General features: G+C 40.4%; 1 protein-coding gene across 1 annotated transcript in view; it reads left to right on the top strand.

Moving 5' to 3' along the window:
* The window catches only part of tenm1 (teneurin transmembrane protein 1), a 235,903-nt gene that overhangs the window by 193,477 nt on the left and 23,423 nt on the right, over nt 1-19,003 (top strand). Inside the window, exon 23 of the mRNA XM_014137548.3 lies at nt 18,139-18,293. Coding sequence (XP_013993023.1) covers nt 18,139-18,293 — 155 coding nt within the window. The remainder of the gene's footprint in view (nt 1-18,138; nt 18,294-19,003) is intronic.

The following is a 19,003-nucleotide window of genomic DNA, read 5'->3' as shown; positions in this document are numbered from 1 at the left end:
CCTTTGCCTTGATGCCTGCTTTGCACATGCTTGGCATTTTCTCAACCAGCTTCATGAGGTAGTCACCTGGAATGCATTTCAATTAACAAGTGTGCCTTGTTCAAAGTTAATTTGTGGAATTTCTTTCCTTAATGCATTTGAGACAATCAGTTGTGTTGTGACAAGGTAGGGTTTGTATACAGAAGATAGCCCTATTTGGTAAAAGACCAAGTCCATATTATGGCAAGAACAGCTAAAATAAGCAAAGAGATACAACAGTCCATCATTACTTTAAGACATGAAGGTCAGTCATTGCAGAAAATTTCAACAACTTTTAATGTTTCTTCAAGTACAGTCGCAAAAACCATCAAGCCCTATTGTGAAACTGGCTCTCATGAGGACCGCCACAGGTAAGGAAGACACTGAGTTACCTCTGCTGCAGAGGATAAGTTCATTAGAGTATACAAGCCTCAGAAATCAGCAATTAACTGCACCTCAGATTGCAGCCCAAATAAATGCTTCACAGAGTTCAAGTAACAGACACATCAACTGTCCAGAAGAGACTGCTTGAATCAGGCCTTCATGGTCGAATTGCTGCAAAAAAAAACACTACTAAAGGACACCAATAAGAAGAAGAGACTTGCTTGGACAAGAAACACGAGCAATGGACATTAGACCGTTGTAAATCTGTCCTTTTGGTCTGATGAGTCCAAATTGGAGATTTTTGTATCCAACTGCCGTGTCTTTGTAAGACACAGAGTAGGTGAACGGATGATCTCCGCATGTGTGGTTCCCACTGTGAAGCATGGAGGAGGAGGTGTGATGGTGTGAGGGTGCTTTGCTGGTGACACTGTCAGTGATTTATTTAGAATTCAAAGCACATTTAACCTCCATGGCTACCACAACATTCTATAGCGATACGCCATCCCATCTGTTTTGCGCTTAGTGGGACTATCATTTGGTTTTCAATAGGACAATGACCCAAAACACACCTCCAGGCTGTATAAGGGCTATTTGACCAAGAAGGAGAGTGATGGAGTGCTGCATCAGATTACCTGGCCTCCATAATCACCCAACCACAACCCAATTGAGATGGTTTGGGATGCGTTGGACCGCAGAGTGAAGGAGAAACAGCCAGCAAGTGCTCAGCATATGTGGGAACTCCTTCAAGACTGTTGGGAAAGCATTCCAGGTGACCACCTCATGAAGCTGGTTGAATGAATGCCAAGAGTGTGCGAAGTTGTCATCAGGGCAAGGGAGGCTACTTTGAAGAATATAAAATATGTGTTATTTCATAGTTCTGATGTCTTCACTATTATTCTACAATGTAGAAAAAAAATAAAGAAAAACCCTTGAATGAGTAGGTGTTTCCAAACTTTTGACTGGTACTGTATAATTAAGTGATAATGCCTGAGAAGCCGGTGTTTGGAGGATATATTGGCACTGGTGGTGTTAGGCCCGAGACGAATTTGAGGGCCGGCAAACCATACCAATATATCGTCCAAACACAGGCTTTGAGGGGATTATCACTTTTATGCAGTGGGCTACCAACATATTCAAATAATGATTGACATATTTTCATTAAAAACTTTATTTTGATGAATTTATTAATACTATTTCATCCTTCCACAAGATATAGTCCCGACACAAATCTAGGGTTGCTACCCAAGCTGGCTGGTTGTTCGCTCTAACCTGACCCAGTCGTTCAGTCTTGTTGTTCTGTATCTATGGGTGCGACCCAGTTGCTTGTTCAAAATGTTCCATTGCCAAACTGGCTGGCAACATTATTATCCCTTGCTTGCTAGCTAGCCAAATACGGCTAACTTACAGTCACGTCAAAAAGTACAGCCAGAAAAACAGCAAAGTAGCTGCATTTGCATTTGTTTAAGTTGTTTTCTAGTGACAATTATTTGGATACATCCTTAACAATGAGCTAATGAGGCGCGATTTCACCTGGCATAGAAAATGTGCTCACTTGTCAGGACACTGTTGTTCAGAGGAGCTAGCTCACAAGACCGCTAACACAATCACTTCAAACTGAAGCTGGAAAGACTCAAAACTATCTGCACTTCATTTCATTTTACCTTTTTTCAATTGACATTTCTTTGTATATATCCATAAAAATGCCAGCTGATCCATGATTTAGACTGGCTGAAAAATGCTGTTCGCTTGTCTGTCTCGTCATGACACGTTCATTACTATGGGACAGCAGGAGATCAAATTTGAATATTGAAACGTGAGATAATGTGAGATAATCTCTAAAGAAATGTGAGATAATCTCTTGATGCTTTTTATAGTGGAGATCAAGTTTATAGACTGCTTGGATGGGCTGATGAGACAGTGGATTGCGCAGTTAGATGGAACAGAGTAAATAGGCTTTTTAACATCCTAGATTTAGTTGGTAGTAATTTATGGAATAGACACTGGCTGGAGTGAGGTTTTAACCAATCAGCATTCAGGATTAGACCCACCCGATTAGACCACCCGAATTAGACCCATCTGTTCTGACCACTAGATGGTGCTGTTCCTACTATTAGGTGATTTATTTTTTTATGTAAAATGTATAGTTCACCCAAATTACAAAATTACATATTGGTTTCCTTAAGCAGTTTATGGACAACGTCTGATAGAAACCCATGCTTTGGTTTTGTTTACCTGGCCACTGTTTCAAATGGGGGGGTTGTTCTTTAAAAAAGAAACTTGGAACAGCACCATCTATTGGTCAGAACTTGGTAATATTAGGCTGTAGGATGGGACATAAATCAAACAACTTAAAACTTATTCAGGATTGGTGGGTCCCCTGTGGGATGGTTGAGCTAACGTAGGCTAATGCGATTAGCATGAGGTTGTAAGTAACAAGAACTTCTCAGGACATAGACATATCTGATATTGGCAGAAAGCTTAAATTCTTGTTAATCTAACTGCACTGTCCAATTTACAGTAGCTATTACAGTGAAATAATACCATGCTATTGTTTGAGGAGAGTGCACAGTTCTGAACATGAAACGTTATTAATAAACAAATTAGGCACATTTGGGTAGTCTTGATACAAAATTTAGAACAGAAATGCAATGGTTTATTGCATGTCTGAAACTTTGCACATACACTGCTGCCATCTAGTGGCAAAAATCTAAAATGCACCTGGGCTGGAATAATACATTATGGCCTTTCTCTTGCATTTCAAAGATGATGGTACAAAAAAATATATAAATAAATGGTTGTTTTTTTCTTTGTATTATCTTTTAGCAGATCTAATGTGTTATATTCTCCGACATTCCTCTCACATTTCCACAAACTTCAAAGTGTTTTTTTTCAAATGGTACCAAGAATATGCATATCCATGCTTCAGGGCCTGAGCTACAGGCAGTTATATTTGGGTATGTCATTTTAGGCGAAAATTGAAAAAATGTGGCCGATTCTTATTAAATGACAAATATCTCTGAAAAGGGGGGTGTCAACAAATTCACTGGGAATACTTTACATAGGATGAAGAAACAATGCTCTGAGCCACAGCTAAACAACAGAAACAATTTCAGACCAATCTGAGATGGTGGGTGTTGAAATCCTCTTTCTTGTGCTTTTGAAGGTGGAATGACCCCCCTTCAACGTACAGGCCTTTACAGGGCTGTTTCAGCAACATGTGACACAGTCCCCGGTCCCATGCAGCCAGTTTATTTATTTTTTTGTGTGTGTCTTGTTGTCACATGGGAGTAAATGATGACAGCCAAATCAAAATAAAGATGTTACTGTAAAACCATGACGAGTGATGAAACTGTTCCTAAATCAGGGCACCCAGGCTGGGAGGGAGCAGAATAGTGTATTGCTAACAGGATTTAAGTGTGTCATGGCTGACAGATCTGCAACGGTAGGTGAGAGGAAGAGAGGCTGCGGTACTCCACGGCGTGGCATTAACCTTCAGGAATAATGGGTATTACTGGCTGTCACAGATACAGATGCAGTCATTCTGAAGCAGCTGCAGTCCATACATGCACTACTGTTTGGGCCTTCATTGATATTGATGTTGTATTGACACTCTCCCCAGTCCCACAGTTTTTGCAGTGTCCCCAGAAGCACATAAAACATTAGAACTATTAATTATAATAGCTCCCTGAACCATGAGACCACAACATCAGTTCATCACTGTCACCTCAGCCAGCCTTGGATTTATCCTCATTTTGTGCATCCTGCTGCATTACGTTGTGTTGCATAAATAGGACACTAAGAGAAAGGGCTTTGGATTATGCGTTTTTATGCCAACTATACTCTTAACTCGTCTGGCTATACTATTAACAGGCAGTATTACATTTAGTAAATTGTGTTAGGTTGGTTTTTTTGGTTATACAATCATCTTCACATCCCCAATGTGTCATAATCAAAGTAGTCTTGTTTTATTGATCATTCTTTGAAGACATATAAGGGTGTGACTAAATCAGTGAAAAATATTTGTACAGGCACGATCAAAATCAAGGAAACTGTCAAGTCAATTGCAATGTGCAAAAACAGGGGTAGTAATAACATCAGATTATTCTTTGTCTGAGAAAGAGGTGTTTTACTGACCTTGCCTCACACAGTAATGAGGCTGATGCAACAGATCAGACCTTTTAGCTTAAAATGTTGATTCAGTTTTATTTCTTCATATAATAAGCTCGACAATGCGCACTGCACACGCAAGACGTTTCATGAGACAAATATCTGTTTGAAATTAAGAAAGAGGGGAGATCTAAAGATACATCCACTAACATGGGTTGCTAATATGACTAAGATTATGTCTTTGGCTGCTGGAAAATAAAATAATGTTGATTTGAAAAACAATAGAGCATGAGAAAAATGCTGGTTTCAATGGTGTGTTTATAAAATCATTTTCTCAACATTTCTATGGTTATATTTTGGTCTAGGCTACTTTCAAACAAGGTAAGACATGACTCATAAAATGACAATAAAGTTTATGGTTATATAGTTTCAAACCGCCTCCGCTCAAACCGCCTCCGCTCAGATTTAACTTAGGTGATGAGCGGTGTGCAGCACTGTCTTTCACTCAGGTCTTTTGACCATTTGATCTGAATGAACCGTACCTCCAGTATGTCGACAGAATCAAGCCTTTATCCTTCATTATATTTGTCAAATATGACTGGTGTTTAGTCTATATTTATGTCATTAAAAGTCTCATTGAAGCTTGGCTACATTTTCCTCTTCCTCATGTCAGCATCTGTTTGGACATGAGGCTGTAGCCAATATGCATATCACATACGCTTTGACATGTAGGCTTTTTTATTTATGTACTTGAAATAGATTTAAATATTATTCCAATCTTGGCCTCCCTGATCAAATTCTGATCTGAGTAATTGTTTGATATTGTGATTGTTGTGTGATTTATTCTTCTTGTCCGACAATTTTTTGGACTTGTCCCGGACAAGAGGACAAGCGTTAATGTGGAGACCTGGGTTTGTTTTAATATAGTCATGTGAGGCTGATGAATGGCTCAGACATGATGAGATGACACTCCAGATGGGGATGGATTAGTTGGTCTGTCGCTCATAACAACAGCGAAATTGAGATCAATCCATTCCCCCTGGTGAAGTAGATATCCATGTTTTTACGGTAACTGCAAATACTACATTGTTCCACCTGCAAGCGACTGTGTACTTTACCAGCTAATGTTCCACTTGGCCTGAATAGAAATACGTTGTATTAATGTGTGGATTTTGTGATTAGTAATTTGTATGCATTTGGTGATGATGGTTGGCAGGGTTGTTGTGACTAGGACTAGATGCTGTTAGATCTGGCATACAGAGGAAAGGTGCTGTCTGTTTGCAGTTTGATATAATAAACACACTTTACCAGAGCACCTCACACAGTAATGACGTATTATTATTCTTTAGATTAATGCTTTAATAACCCTGACCTTTAGCCCAGCACTTGTGAAGGGTTCTTTTTTTTTTAGCTCCTTAAGACAGCCTGAGGGAGAAGCTAGATTATGAAAGATGACATTGGCACACTTTTTGCTAAATCAAGCAGTGAATCAATTAGGTGTGTTGGCGGGTCTTTAGCTGATGCTCTGTCATTGTCACACAGATTGTGAGTCTTCCTTCATCAGCTTTTCAGCCTTTCTGATTGACAGGAGAGGGTGTGAATAATGTAGGCAAATGCCTTTTTCATTTTTGAATGGTAAAGAGGCGTTGCCTTGCCAAGTTAATGTAACACACAAAGACGTTTTCTAATTAGTATATGGGTTCATGTTATTTTCTTATGCATGTATTAGTAATATGCATGGCCTGCTGGTCTTGTGTATATCATATGTTTTTGCTATTGGTTGAAGTAAGGAGATTGGAATATGGTTTAAATATGTGCAAGTTCCATTACATCTAAAGGCCAAATCTTTCTTCAGGGTTTTAAAACATTGTGATCGTGAAGCAACTTTTATGAGTTGATGTTTCTAAAGGAACCAGACTGAGCCTAGGTGTAAAAGTAGAGGGAATAAACAAAGTGGAAGGCAAGCGGTACCGGAGCACCACGTCTAGGTCCAAAAAGCTTGTTAACAGCTTCTACCCCCAAGCCATAAGACTCCCGAACAGCTAATCAAATGGCTACCCAGACTATTTGCATTGTCATCGCCCCCCCCCCCCCCCCCCACCCCCTCTTTTACGCTGCTGCTACTCTCTGTTTATTATCTATGCATAGTCATGCTAACTCTACCTACCCTGTACATATTACCTCAATTACCTCGACTAACCTGTGCCCCCGCACATTGACTCTGTACTGGCTCCTGAGTGGCGCAGCGGTCTAAGGCACTGCATCTCAGTGCTAGATGCGCCACCCGAATCCAGGCTATATCACAACCGGCCGTGATTGGGAGTCCCATAGGGCGACGCACAATTGGCCCGGGTTTGGCCGGTGTAGGCCGTCATTGTAAATAAGAATTTGTTCTTAACTGACTTGCCTAGTTAAATAAAGGTTCAATAAAAATGATTTAAATAATAATATAGCCTCGCTCCTGTTATTTTACTGCTGCTCTTTAATTATTTTTTATGTGTATTTTTTACTTAACACTTATTTTTCTTAAAACTGCATGTTGGTTAAGTAAGCATTTCCCTTTAAAGTCTACACCTGTTGTATTTGGCGCAATTGTATTTGATTTGAAAAGCTCTTCTAACCAAGAGAACATCTGATATGCCATGAGCAGCAATAGGTTAGGAGATGTTATTGTAAACGTGGTAGTTGTCATTGTAAACATGGGAACACATTAATTCCGTTGTTATATAACCAGGGAACTGTAAAGTTCTGAGGGTGTTGATTGGTAGAACATATTAAAGTGTAACTGCGATTCACAGACAGGAAACCAATAGACTGAACAAGGATGAGGTAGCGACTGACTGTTGTGGTTGGAACTTAAACATGGATAAGCAGCAATGTAGACTGGCTACTTCTTAAACCGAGTTCAAGTCTATCCATTAGATAATGCATATCCAATGATCACTGGCGTAACACACACCCCTGCAAGGCAGGGAGGCCCACAGGCAGGAAATTATCTTTAAAAATGCAGAATTCTCTCAGCCTCTACAATATGTGTAGAATAGCATGAGATGAACTATAAAAATGCACGTTTTTTTCTCCCTGCCCTTTGGCGATATGTGTAGCATTGCTATTTGCCCCATGGTGAAATGTGTATAATTGCTCAGACCTTGCGGGGGGGGGGGGGGGGGGGGGTTGGTTATGGCAAGAAACTGAGGTACGCCACTGCCAGTGATATCATGTTGCTTGATGCATCTTAGCAAGACGAGGGCAGAATAAGTGGATTTTTCCAACAATTGTATACTGAGTGACTAGGGCTCTTAAGGATGAAAAAAATGCTTTTAAAGAAAGATAAGATCATTGGCAGACTGATTCAAATGTCTGATAACCTGACACCAGGTCCACATACTTCATAACAGTCTACTCAGAAAAAATGGGCTTTTAGAAAGTTTTGCCCCCCAAAAAATGAAGTTGCACACTTCTAAAATATATTTTCAATCAATACACACTTGACCTTAGAGCAGTCGATGGTCCTCACCCCACGGAAATCTGAGAGTTGTTGTTTTCTCACTCTAAATTCTTACCACAAAAATAGTGTAGCAGACAACAAAGTACTCAATACCATCATATCCAGAGATGTACTGTATATCGGATATAAATGCATTTAACTGACTGTTACAGGAGGATTTCACTGTGTTAAAGATAATTGTTGAAATCCCTGGTTTACTTGTTTGTTTACTTAATGCAATGTCATTTAGATGCAGTGTAGAGGGTCTGTAGTGTCTGCTAGAAATGTATCTGATTCTAACAGTAGCAGCAGCTATCAAGCAGCAGCTATGATGTGGTTAAACAAACATTGGGTTTACTTCACTTTCAGTAGATTCATATTGACTGGAAATATGGTGACGAACCGATTACAAACAAAAAATAAACGCATTGATTAAGTATTTTCAAGCTGGAGAGAGTGCTTGTCCATGAAATAGATGTAGAAGCGTTTGCTTCTTGATTATCCATAAAAAGGTCTCCCAGAAGTAGGTCAACCACTAGGTACCGTAGAGTATCTGGCAACACGTTGCCTCAAGTGGGCCACAATGTACTGTAAACAAATTGGTATCAATAATACACCATCTTTGTATTCCATTGTACAATAGCAGTAGTGGTAGTTGTTGTGTTTCAGGTGATATACTGTACCTCCTTTCCCAGTCTCAGAACACCAGTCACTTTAGCCCCCAGCCTTATTCACCCAAAAAGAATGCCAAACCCTTTGAAAGCCCACACTGGATTTCAATATTTTTCAATAACAAAGGTGGGCGTTAGCTATACCAGCTACACAGATCCCATGGTTTAGTTTCAATGTGGCAGCGTTTAAAAAAAATTCATAAGCATTTTCCACCACGTTTGTGGCAGTTCTCAACTCAAACATATGTGTCCAATTATCGACCTCCCGTGTGGTGCAGGAATCAAGCTGCCACACACGAAAGCCCTCTCCAGAGAGAACAAGAGCTGTCCGTACAATCATTGCATAGGCCGTGTACACTCCGCGTTATCAGTGCGAGACGGCATGGAGGCTGCCAGGGCTGTTTTAATGAGGAAGCATGCGTGAAAGTGGTAGAAGCAGTCATCTGTGAACACACGTACGCTCAGGCAGGACCCACATATCAGTCTCTCTGATGTTGAGCAACTGGCTGTGGAAGCCAGGGAGCGGCACCAGGCACCCAGTCATCCAGGAATCCCAGGCAGACACATTGCAGCTTCCTCCAACCAGCACTGGCCAGGCTGCCCTGGATATGCTGTGTTTCGCCTCAGCAGCAGGGACCAGAGATAGATCAGGGTCAAGAGCTTCTCCTCAAAATTAATGTTTTCCCTTCTTTATTTTATTAAATACATTGGCCGAGGTATTAACGCTGGGTCAGACCTGGTGACTGGTCAATTTATCATTTTATTTCCCACCTTTTCCCCAGGGCATCCACCTAAGCTTGTGCTGTGAAATGTTACATGATACCCAGGGTAATAGCTTTGGACTCCTGGCATCTGAAGTAGCATTCTTTTTGTCTGTGCCATAAATTATTTGGTCTCTCTCGTTCAGCAGTGAATTCAACTCACCAGGCCGATGTTTGGGGGTCGAGGATTCAATGAGGTAACCTAGACATGATTCATTTACAAAGAGCTTTAGACCTCTCATATGTATAGGTATCATGTAACAGTGTCAGTGTTCCATATATGTTTTCTACCATAGAAAACGTATATTTGCATTTCAAATTATGCTTTGAATGTATTTCACTATGACTATATAACAAAAAATATTGTGCGAACACTACAGCAATGCAACTACCACAAACAATATACCTGCAGAATAAGAGAGGTTTAAATATTAGACACAGTAACAATCCTCCCCCTACTGTTATCCTAAAGTTGCTCTCAATATGTGGAAACTGGAGAAGACCTGAGGTAATAGTGGTCAATACTTCCATCAACAGCATCACACAAATCAAAAGAAATGGTTAGATTTGCTCCAATCCAGTGTTTCTAGCAGTCCTGCCTCTAAAACTGGAACTAATCCTCATATCCAACATGTGAAGGTAGCCAACCTCAACACGAGGGCCCCTCAGGCATATGTGCTTAGTCAACTCCTGTGTGATAGACAAATTACATATTTACCTGATCTATATGATATTAATGGTCAACAATTAATATTTAACTAATAGTAAGACATTTCTGTCCTACTAGTGTCTATGTTTTATGGTCTCCACTCTAGTTCTCTGCAGCTAATCTGGGCGTATGGTCACTGGAGATGGCTTGAGCTGATAAATGAGTTAAAGACTGCATTACATAGACAAGAATGTGTTTTACTAGAGATAGCTTAGGAGTAGAACAATCCCTCATTGTCTCAAAAGCATCCTTGCAACTGGGAACCTAAGCCAGGGTGGGGTTAAGACAACAACCCCATGTAGATAACGACAGGATGAACTCAGAGTTGCTTATGATGCCCTATTCTGCATGGGAGGGGTGGAACCAACCATGACTGAGCATTCTTAGTGTCAGCTATATAAAGAACGCATTTGTGTAAAGGTTAGGCTACTCTGCCCAACAGTCAAGACTGTGGGGTTGACTAGTCTCATTATTACAATAATTAATCAATATTAAATAAAGATGATTGTTTGAAAAAATCACAAAGTCTCAGTATGAATTTCCACGACACCTGTACTCTCTGTTCACCCACGACTGCTTGGCCACGCACAACTCCAACATCATCAAGTTTACTGACGATCACTGATGGCGATGAGACAGTCTACAGGGAGGAGGTCAGAGACTTGGCAGTGTGGTTCCAGGACAACAATCTCTCCCTCAACATCAGTAAGACCAAGGAGCTGATCGTGGACTACAGGAGAAAGAGGGGAGAGCATGCCCCCATCCACATCGATGGAGCTGTAGTCAACATGGCCTCAAAAAGTTCTACAGCTGCACCACCGAGAGCATCTTGACTGGCTGCATCACTGCTTGGTATGGCAAATGCAGCACCCTCGACCACAAAGCACTACAGAACATCACTGGGGCCGAGCTCCCTGCCATCCAGGACCTTTATATCAAGCGGTGTCAGAGGAAGGCCTGAAAAATTGCCAAAGTCTCCAGCCATCAAAGCCATAGCCATTCTGCTACTGTCCGGCAAACGGTAACGGAGCATCGGTTCTCGGACCGACAGGCTCCAAGACAGCTTCTGCCCCCAAGCGATAAGACTGCTAAATAGCCATAAGACTCCTAAATAGTTAATTAAATGGTTACCAAACTCTATCTGCACTGACCCTATCTTGCACTGACTCTATGCACACTCACAAGGCTAAATAGTGCCTTCTGAAAGTATTCATACCCCTTGACTTATTCCACATTGTGTTGCGTTACAGCCTGAATTCAAAATTGATTAAATATATATTTTTACTCACCCATTTACACACAATACCCCATAATGACAAAGTGAAACATGTGTTTATACATTTTTTACGAATTTATTGAAAATGAAATACATAAATATCTCATTTACATAAGTTTTCACACCCCTGAGTCAATACTTTGTAGAAGCACTTTTAAGTCTTTCTGGGTACGTCTCGAAGAGCTTTCCACACCTGGATTGTGCAGCATTTGCCCATTATTATTTTCAAAATTCTTTAAACTCTTTCAAATTGTTTGTTGATTGTTGCTAGACACCCATTTCCAGGTCTTGCCATAGATTTTCAAGTAGATTTAAGTCAGAACTGTAACTTGGTCACTCAGGAACATTCACTGTCTTGGTAAGCAACTCCAGTGTAGATTTGGCCTCCAGTGTAGATTTGTTTTAGGTTATTGTCCTGCTGAAAGGTGAATTAATTCCCCAGTGTCTGTTGGAAAGCAGACTGAACCAGGTTCTCCTCCAGGATTTTGCCTGTGCTTAGCTCCATTATGTTTATTTTCTATCCTGAAAAACTCCCCAGTCCTTAACGATTACAAGCATACACATGCAGACACAGCCACCACTATGCTTGAACATTTGGAGAGTGGTACTCAGTGATTATAATAGATTTGCCCTAAACACTTGTATTTAGAACAAAAAGGTATTTCCTTTCCACATTTTCTGCAGTATTACTTTACTGCCTTGTTAGCAACAGGGTGCATGTTTTGGAATATATGTATTCTGTACAGGCTTCCTTCTTTTCATTCAATTAGGTTAGTTAGGTTAGTATTGTGGAGTAACTACAATGTTGTTGATCCATCCTGTTTTCTCCTATCACAGCCATTAAACTCTGTAACTGTTTTAAAGTCACTGTTGGCCTCATGGTGAAATCCCTGTGCAGTTTCCTTTCTCTCCTGAACTTATTTAGGCTTGACATAACAAAGGGGTTGAATACATTTCAACATTTCATTTTTTATTAATTTGTAAAGATTTCGGAAAAAAAACATAATTCCACATTGACATTATGGGGTATTGTGTGTAGGCCAGTGACCAAAAAATGTAAATGTAAATCAATTTTAAATTCAGACTGTAACACAAGAAAATGTGGAAAAATTCAAGGGTTGTGAATACTTTCTGATGGCACTGTACATACACACTTACACTACACTGACACTCTCACACAATACCCACACACATTCACATGCATTACATACGCACACACATACTGTACATAACACACAAACAAACACACATACACTCACGCACACATACACACACACTTTTACACTAATTATATCCTGCTGCTACTCTGTTCTTTATTTTACTCTTATTATTATCTATCCTGATGCTTAGTCACTTTACCCTGCCTTCATGTACATATCTACATCAACTACCTTGTTCCGCTGCACATTGATCTGGTGCTGGTACTCACTGTATATAGCTCCACATTGATCAGGTACTGGTACTCCATGTATATATCTGCACATTGATCTGGTACTGGTACTCCATGTATATAGCTCCACATTGATCTGGTACTGGTACTCCCTGTATATAGCTCCACATTGATCTGGTACTGGTACTCCATGTATATAGCTCCACATTGATCTGGTACTGGTACTCCATGTATATAGCTCCACATTGATCTGGTACTGGTACTCCATGTATATAGCTCCACATTGATCAGGTACTGGTACTCCATGTATATAGCTCCACATTGATCAGGTACTGGTACTCCATGTATATAGCTCCACATTGATCAGGTACTGGTACTCCATGTATATAGCTCCACATTGATCAGGTACTGGTACTCCATGTATATATCTGCACATTGATCTGGTGCTGGTACTCCATGTATATAGCTCCACATTGATCAGGTACTGGTACTCCATGTATATAGCTCCACATTGATCAGGTACTGGTACTCCATGTATATAGCTCCACATTGATCAGGTACTGGTACTCCATGTATATATCTGCACATTGATCAGGTACTGGTACTCCATGTATATAGCTCCACATTGATCAGGTACTGGTACTCCATGTATATATCTGCACATTGATCAGGTACTGGTACTCCATGTATATAGCTCCACATTGATCAGGTACTGGTACTCCATGTATATATCTGCACATTGATCTGGTACTGGTACTCCATGTATATAGCTCCATTCTTGTGTATTTTGTGTTACTATTTTTCTTTTTAAAACTTTGCATCGTTGGGAAGAGCTCGTAAGCAAGCATTTCACAATAAAGACTACACCCGTTGTATTCAGCGCATGTGACAAATATATTTGTATATTTGTAAGTAAACATGTTGCCCAGCGTATTAACAGCTTCACCCCCAAGGTCACAGATACTTGCATTTACATGAAGCTGTTTTGTATTTTGGAATTGTAATTAGATCAAACTAAGATGAGTTCAAATGTACAGTGGGGGTTTCTGCTCCGCTCTCTATTTTGGTACGCTCTCTGTTATTTGGGTTTCTACTAGATGACACAGCCTTAAAGTCAGATTATATTTTTGGTATTCAATTAAGTTTGAGGTTGGGCATAAGGTTAGCAGTGTGGTTTAGGTTAGGGTTAAGGTTAGGTTTAAAATCCAATGTTAAGAAGTGAAATTGTTGAAATGGGCAGGGTTTAGCCATAATTGTGGCTGTGTTAACTAGTGACAACCTGTTATTTAGTACACTATGAAGGGTATGACGGGACCACTTATCATCCCACATCATGCATAATTAACTAGATGATGAGGGTGATATGTCATGCAATTAAGCTCAATGATGTGGTACAGTATGTCTCTATACAAGCAGTATTGACGCTAATGTTGTTCGAACTTGAGTATTTTGGTTGAAATATATGGATTTTTAAATTATGCATTTAGAGTTCTATTATTCATGGGAACATGTCTGGCAATCAGTTAAAAATATCCTCTGCAGTATCTCTGTGTCTTAAACGAAATGAGCCTTTAAATTTGAGGATATAATGTTGTCAACTGTAGAGTTTGTTCAGACTGCTGAAATAGATTGTTAACATTTTCCAGGAAAGCCTAAACACAGCATCTGTAGGATTTCAGTTTCATCTTATTTCACTGTTGAAAGAAATTACTTTTCATTTGTTGGTTTCATCATTGATTGGTCAGAGGTGTGAGTCCACTCACCTGGCTTCTCAGGCCCTGACCAGAGTCTAAATGAGAGATAACCGGCAGCAGACAGACAGCGCCCCTGAGGGCGTTGGCTGGCTAGCCCTGATGTAAACACTGTGTGGACCTGGACACAAAACCAATAGGTTCAAGGCTAGTCCCAGTCCCAGAGAAGCAGCCAACATGATGCCCTTCGGCCCACCAGGCTTACTAAGTGCCTGACTCAAACAGGATATCTCAACCTGACCTTGGGTGATAGGGGGGCAGGTAGCCTAGTGGTTAGACTGTTGGGCCAGTGACCGAAAGGTTGCTGGATCGAATCCCCGAGATGACAAGGTAAAAATGTGTTGTTCTGCCCACCAGGTTTATTACTAAGTGCCTGATTCAAACAGGATATCCTGACCTTGAGTGGTACAAGGCTGGATGGCAGAATTGTTTTGTCAGGTGGTTCACACGGACATAGTAAAGAAATCCATTCTATAGGCTCTCCATGCCAAGGCAATCCATTTACTGTGCTGTACCTCATAATTGTGCATTCCTGATACACATGAAATGCACAACCATTGTACTGGAGTAGGGGTGGCAGGAAGCCTAGTGGTTAGAGTATTGGGCCAGCAACTGAAAGGTTGATGGATCAAATCCCTGAGATGACAAGGAAAGATCTGTTGTTCTACCCCCGAGCAATGCAGTTAACCCACTGTTCCCTGGGCACCAAAGATGTGGATGTCAATTACAGCAGCTCCCTGCACCTCTCTGATACAGAGGGGTTGGGTTAAATGCAGAAGACACATTTCAGTTGAATGCATTCAGTTATACAACTGACTAGGTATTTGGCTGTTGTATGTCACAGCTGTTCTTTTCAGCTCCCAAGCCTACATCGACGGTCTTAGTTGAAAACCTACACATACAGTACCAGTCATATGTTTGGAGACACCTACTTATTCAAGGCTTTTTTTTAATTAAAACTATGAAATAACACATATGGAATCATGGAGTAACCAAAAAATTGTTAAACAAATCAAAATATATGTTATATTAGTAAGAGTAGCCACCCTTTGCCTTGATGACCGCTTTGCACACTCTCGGCATTCTCTCAACCAGCTTCATGAGGAGTGCTTTTCCAACAGTCTTGAAGGAGTTCCCACATATGCTGCGCATTTTTGGTTGCGTTTCCTTCACTCTGTGGTCCAACTCATCCCAAATCCTCTCAATTGGGTTGAAGTCGGGTGATTGTTTTGGCCGGGGTAGGCCGTCATTGTAAATAAGAATTTGTTCTTAACTGACTTGCCTCGTTAAATAACGTTTTTTTTATGTGAAGGCCAGGTCATCTGATGCAGCACTCCATCACTCCTTCTTGGTCAAATAGCCCTTACACAGCCTGGAGGTGTGTTGGGTCGTTGTCCTGTTGAAAAACAAATGATAGTCCCACTAAGCGGAAACCAGATTGGATGGCGTATTGCTGCAGAATGCTGTGGTAGCCATGCTGGTAAAGTGTGCCTTGAATTCTAAATAAATCACAGACAGTGTCACCAGCAAAGCACCATCACACCTCCTCCTCCATGCTTCATGGTGGGAACCACACATGCTGAGATCATGCGTCTCACAAAGACACGGCAGTTGGAACCAAAAATCTCAAATTTGGACTCATCAGACCAAAGTACAGATTTACACCGGTCTAATGTCCATTGCTCATGTTTCTTGGCCCAAGCAAGTCTCTTCCTCTTATTGGTTTCCTTTAGTAGTGGTTTCTTTGCAGCAATTCGACCATGAAGGCCTGATTCAAGCAGTCTTCTCTGAACAGTTGATGTTGAGATGTGTCTGTTACTTGAACTCTGTGAAGCATTTATTTGGGCTGCAATTTCTGAGGCTGGTAACTCTAATGAACTTATCCTCTGCAGCAGAGGTAACTCTGGGTCTTCCTTTCCTGTGGCAGTTCTCATGAGAGCCAGTTTCATCATAGTGCCTGATGGTATTTGCGACTGCACTTGAAGAAACTTTCTGGATTGACTGACCTTCATGCCTTAAAGTAATGATGGAGTGTCTTTTCTCTTTGCTTATTTGAGCTGTTCTTGCCATAATATGGCTTTGGTCTTTTACCAAATAGGTATACCACCCCTCCCTTGTCACAACACAACACAAGCTCAGACGCATTAAGAAGAAAATAAATTCCACAAATTAACTTTTAACAAGGCACACCTGTTAATTGAAGTGCATTTCAAGTGACCACCTCATGAAGCTGGTGTAGAGAATGCCAAGAGTGTGCAAAGCTGTCATCGAGGAAAAGGGTGGCTACTTTGAAGAATCTCAAATTTAAAATATATTTTGATTTGTTTGACACTTTTTTGGTTACTACATGATTCCATATGTGTTATTTCATAGTTTTGATGTCTTCACTATTATTCTACAATGTAGAAAATCATAAATAAAGAAAAACCCTGGAATGAGTAGGTGTGTCCAAACTTTTGACTGGTACTGTATGTATTATATTTACATCAGGCAGTACTAATGGCAAATAATGAAAGTAAATAGGAAAGCATACTGTGTTATTTATTACATAACTTATAGAAAAATTGTTTCAATGGTCAGTGTGTTAAAAACGTTAAATTCGTAACACCCTTTGAAACCTCAAAAGAGTATACTTTTGTATTAACATTTTACTGTGACCACATCTTCTTTTTTTTTTGCAGAGAAGGGACTCTGTTGTGTTGTGTTGACTAATTTGTCATATTTTTCAATTAGCACAATTACAGAGGATGCTGCTCAATGCATGCTGCAACTAGCCAAATTGTTGCCTTGAACCTTTTCAAACTTAAATTTCAGAATTGGTTTTAAGGATGTAAGCTCCTCTAAGACGATTAAAGCTGCCTCATTCATTGGGATCGGAGAGTGTTGGAGGAATGCAGCAGCCAGCAGCATGTGATCTGGAATCTGCATTGCTTTGTGAGCTCTAAAGACTCCCAACTTGCAGTGCAAATCTCATCAAATAATACCCAGACTCTTGATTAAATTAATTGGCTATTATTATCATGCAGCACACATCTCTGTGGGGAGAAGGGGACTGATGACAGGGATAAAAGTAGTCACTCACTCCACCATGGAGCCAGGCTGTTCACCATAACAATGTGATGAGAGAGTGAATAGACTGCTGTTGCAATCTGTTACTCCTTAATGGGAGCTCTGCTTCAATACCATCTTGGTCCCGCTGCTCTTTGAAGGATTTTAGTTCATAATTCACTCTTTTTGAACAAACATGCTTCAGACTCACTGTTGTCTACTATAGGCTACAGTATAGGCATATTGTCCAATAAGGAATGAATGGGTGTATAAAGATGACATACAGCATTTCATTCTCTCCCTTTGAAGTTAGTTCAGTAATAATATGCCTATTTGATTGTTATGAACAGCTTGTATCACAAGACCGGTCTCTTCCATAATGTCCAAGTCTGGTGAACGTTGTCATAAAGTGTAACATGTAATGTCAAGCTTATAATATTGTCAGAATAATCACATCTATGTCAACAAAGTGTTACTGCTGTTTCTTTGATACTGAGCTGTGCGCTAATGAATTGTCTCTCCTTCCCCTTCAACAGGGATTGCAGTGGACAAGCAAGGATTAGTCTACTTTGTTGATGGAACCATGATTCGCAAGATCAATGGAAAAGGAATGATATCAACTGTCATTGGTTCCAATGGCCTGACTTCCACTCAGCCATTAAGTTGTGACGCCCGCATGGATATTTCACAGGTAAGATGACTAGACGGCCCGCACGCACGCACGCTCACACACACACACACACACACACACAGTGCATTTACATTGAGCAGTACTGGCAGACTGAACGGACAGAAAAGTATTTCAAAAGCAATTGTTTACCCCTTATCTATGATTGATATCATCCTCTGGTTCTAAGGATCTTATCATGCAACAATTCCCTTTTAATCTATACACAGTCATATAGAAGTAGCACAGTTAAGTCATCAATAAGTAATGTAGCAAATCATTAAAACTGATATTAGCGATGTACAATTAGACAATAATGTCCAAGAGAAAAAAAATAAACAAGTAAAGACAGATCTTTTATCTATCTAACCTATAAAAATGGAGAGGCCTGATATCGAGAATGAAATTTCCTTTGAGACGTTCCCGCCACGATTAACTGGCCTTAGCAGCTGAATGCTCCCTCTCAATGGAGAGTTTTATTCTTGCTCCTGTCCCTGCTCTCATGAGCAACTGAGGCCCAGATAGAGCACGGGATGCACCCTGACTCAGAGAGCAATTATTCTCAGCCCTCAGACCTATTTTCATCTGATTGTCAAACAAATCACTTAAAAAAGTAGGCTTCCTCTGCATGTTTGTCCACTCCAAAATAATTCCAGCATCCAAATTGCATGTACAGTGCATTTGGAAAATATTCAGACCCCTTGACTTTTTCCACATTTTGTCACGTTAATGGA

The sequence above is a fragment of the Salmo salar genome, chromosome 13 (assembly GCF_965601325.2).
Source record: "Salmo salar chromosome 13, fSalSal1, whole genome shotgun sequence".
Classification (NCBI taxonomy): domain Eukaryota; kingdom Metazoa; phylum Chordata; class Actinopteri; order Salmoniformes; family Salmonidae; genus Salmo; species Salmo salar.
The sequence above is the reverse complement of the archived record's forward strand: the minus strand, read 5'-3'. Positions and strand labels throughout refer to the sequence as shown.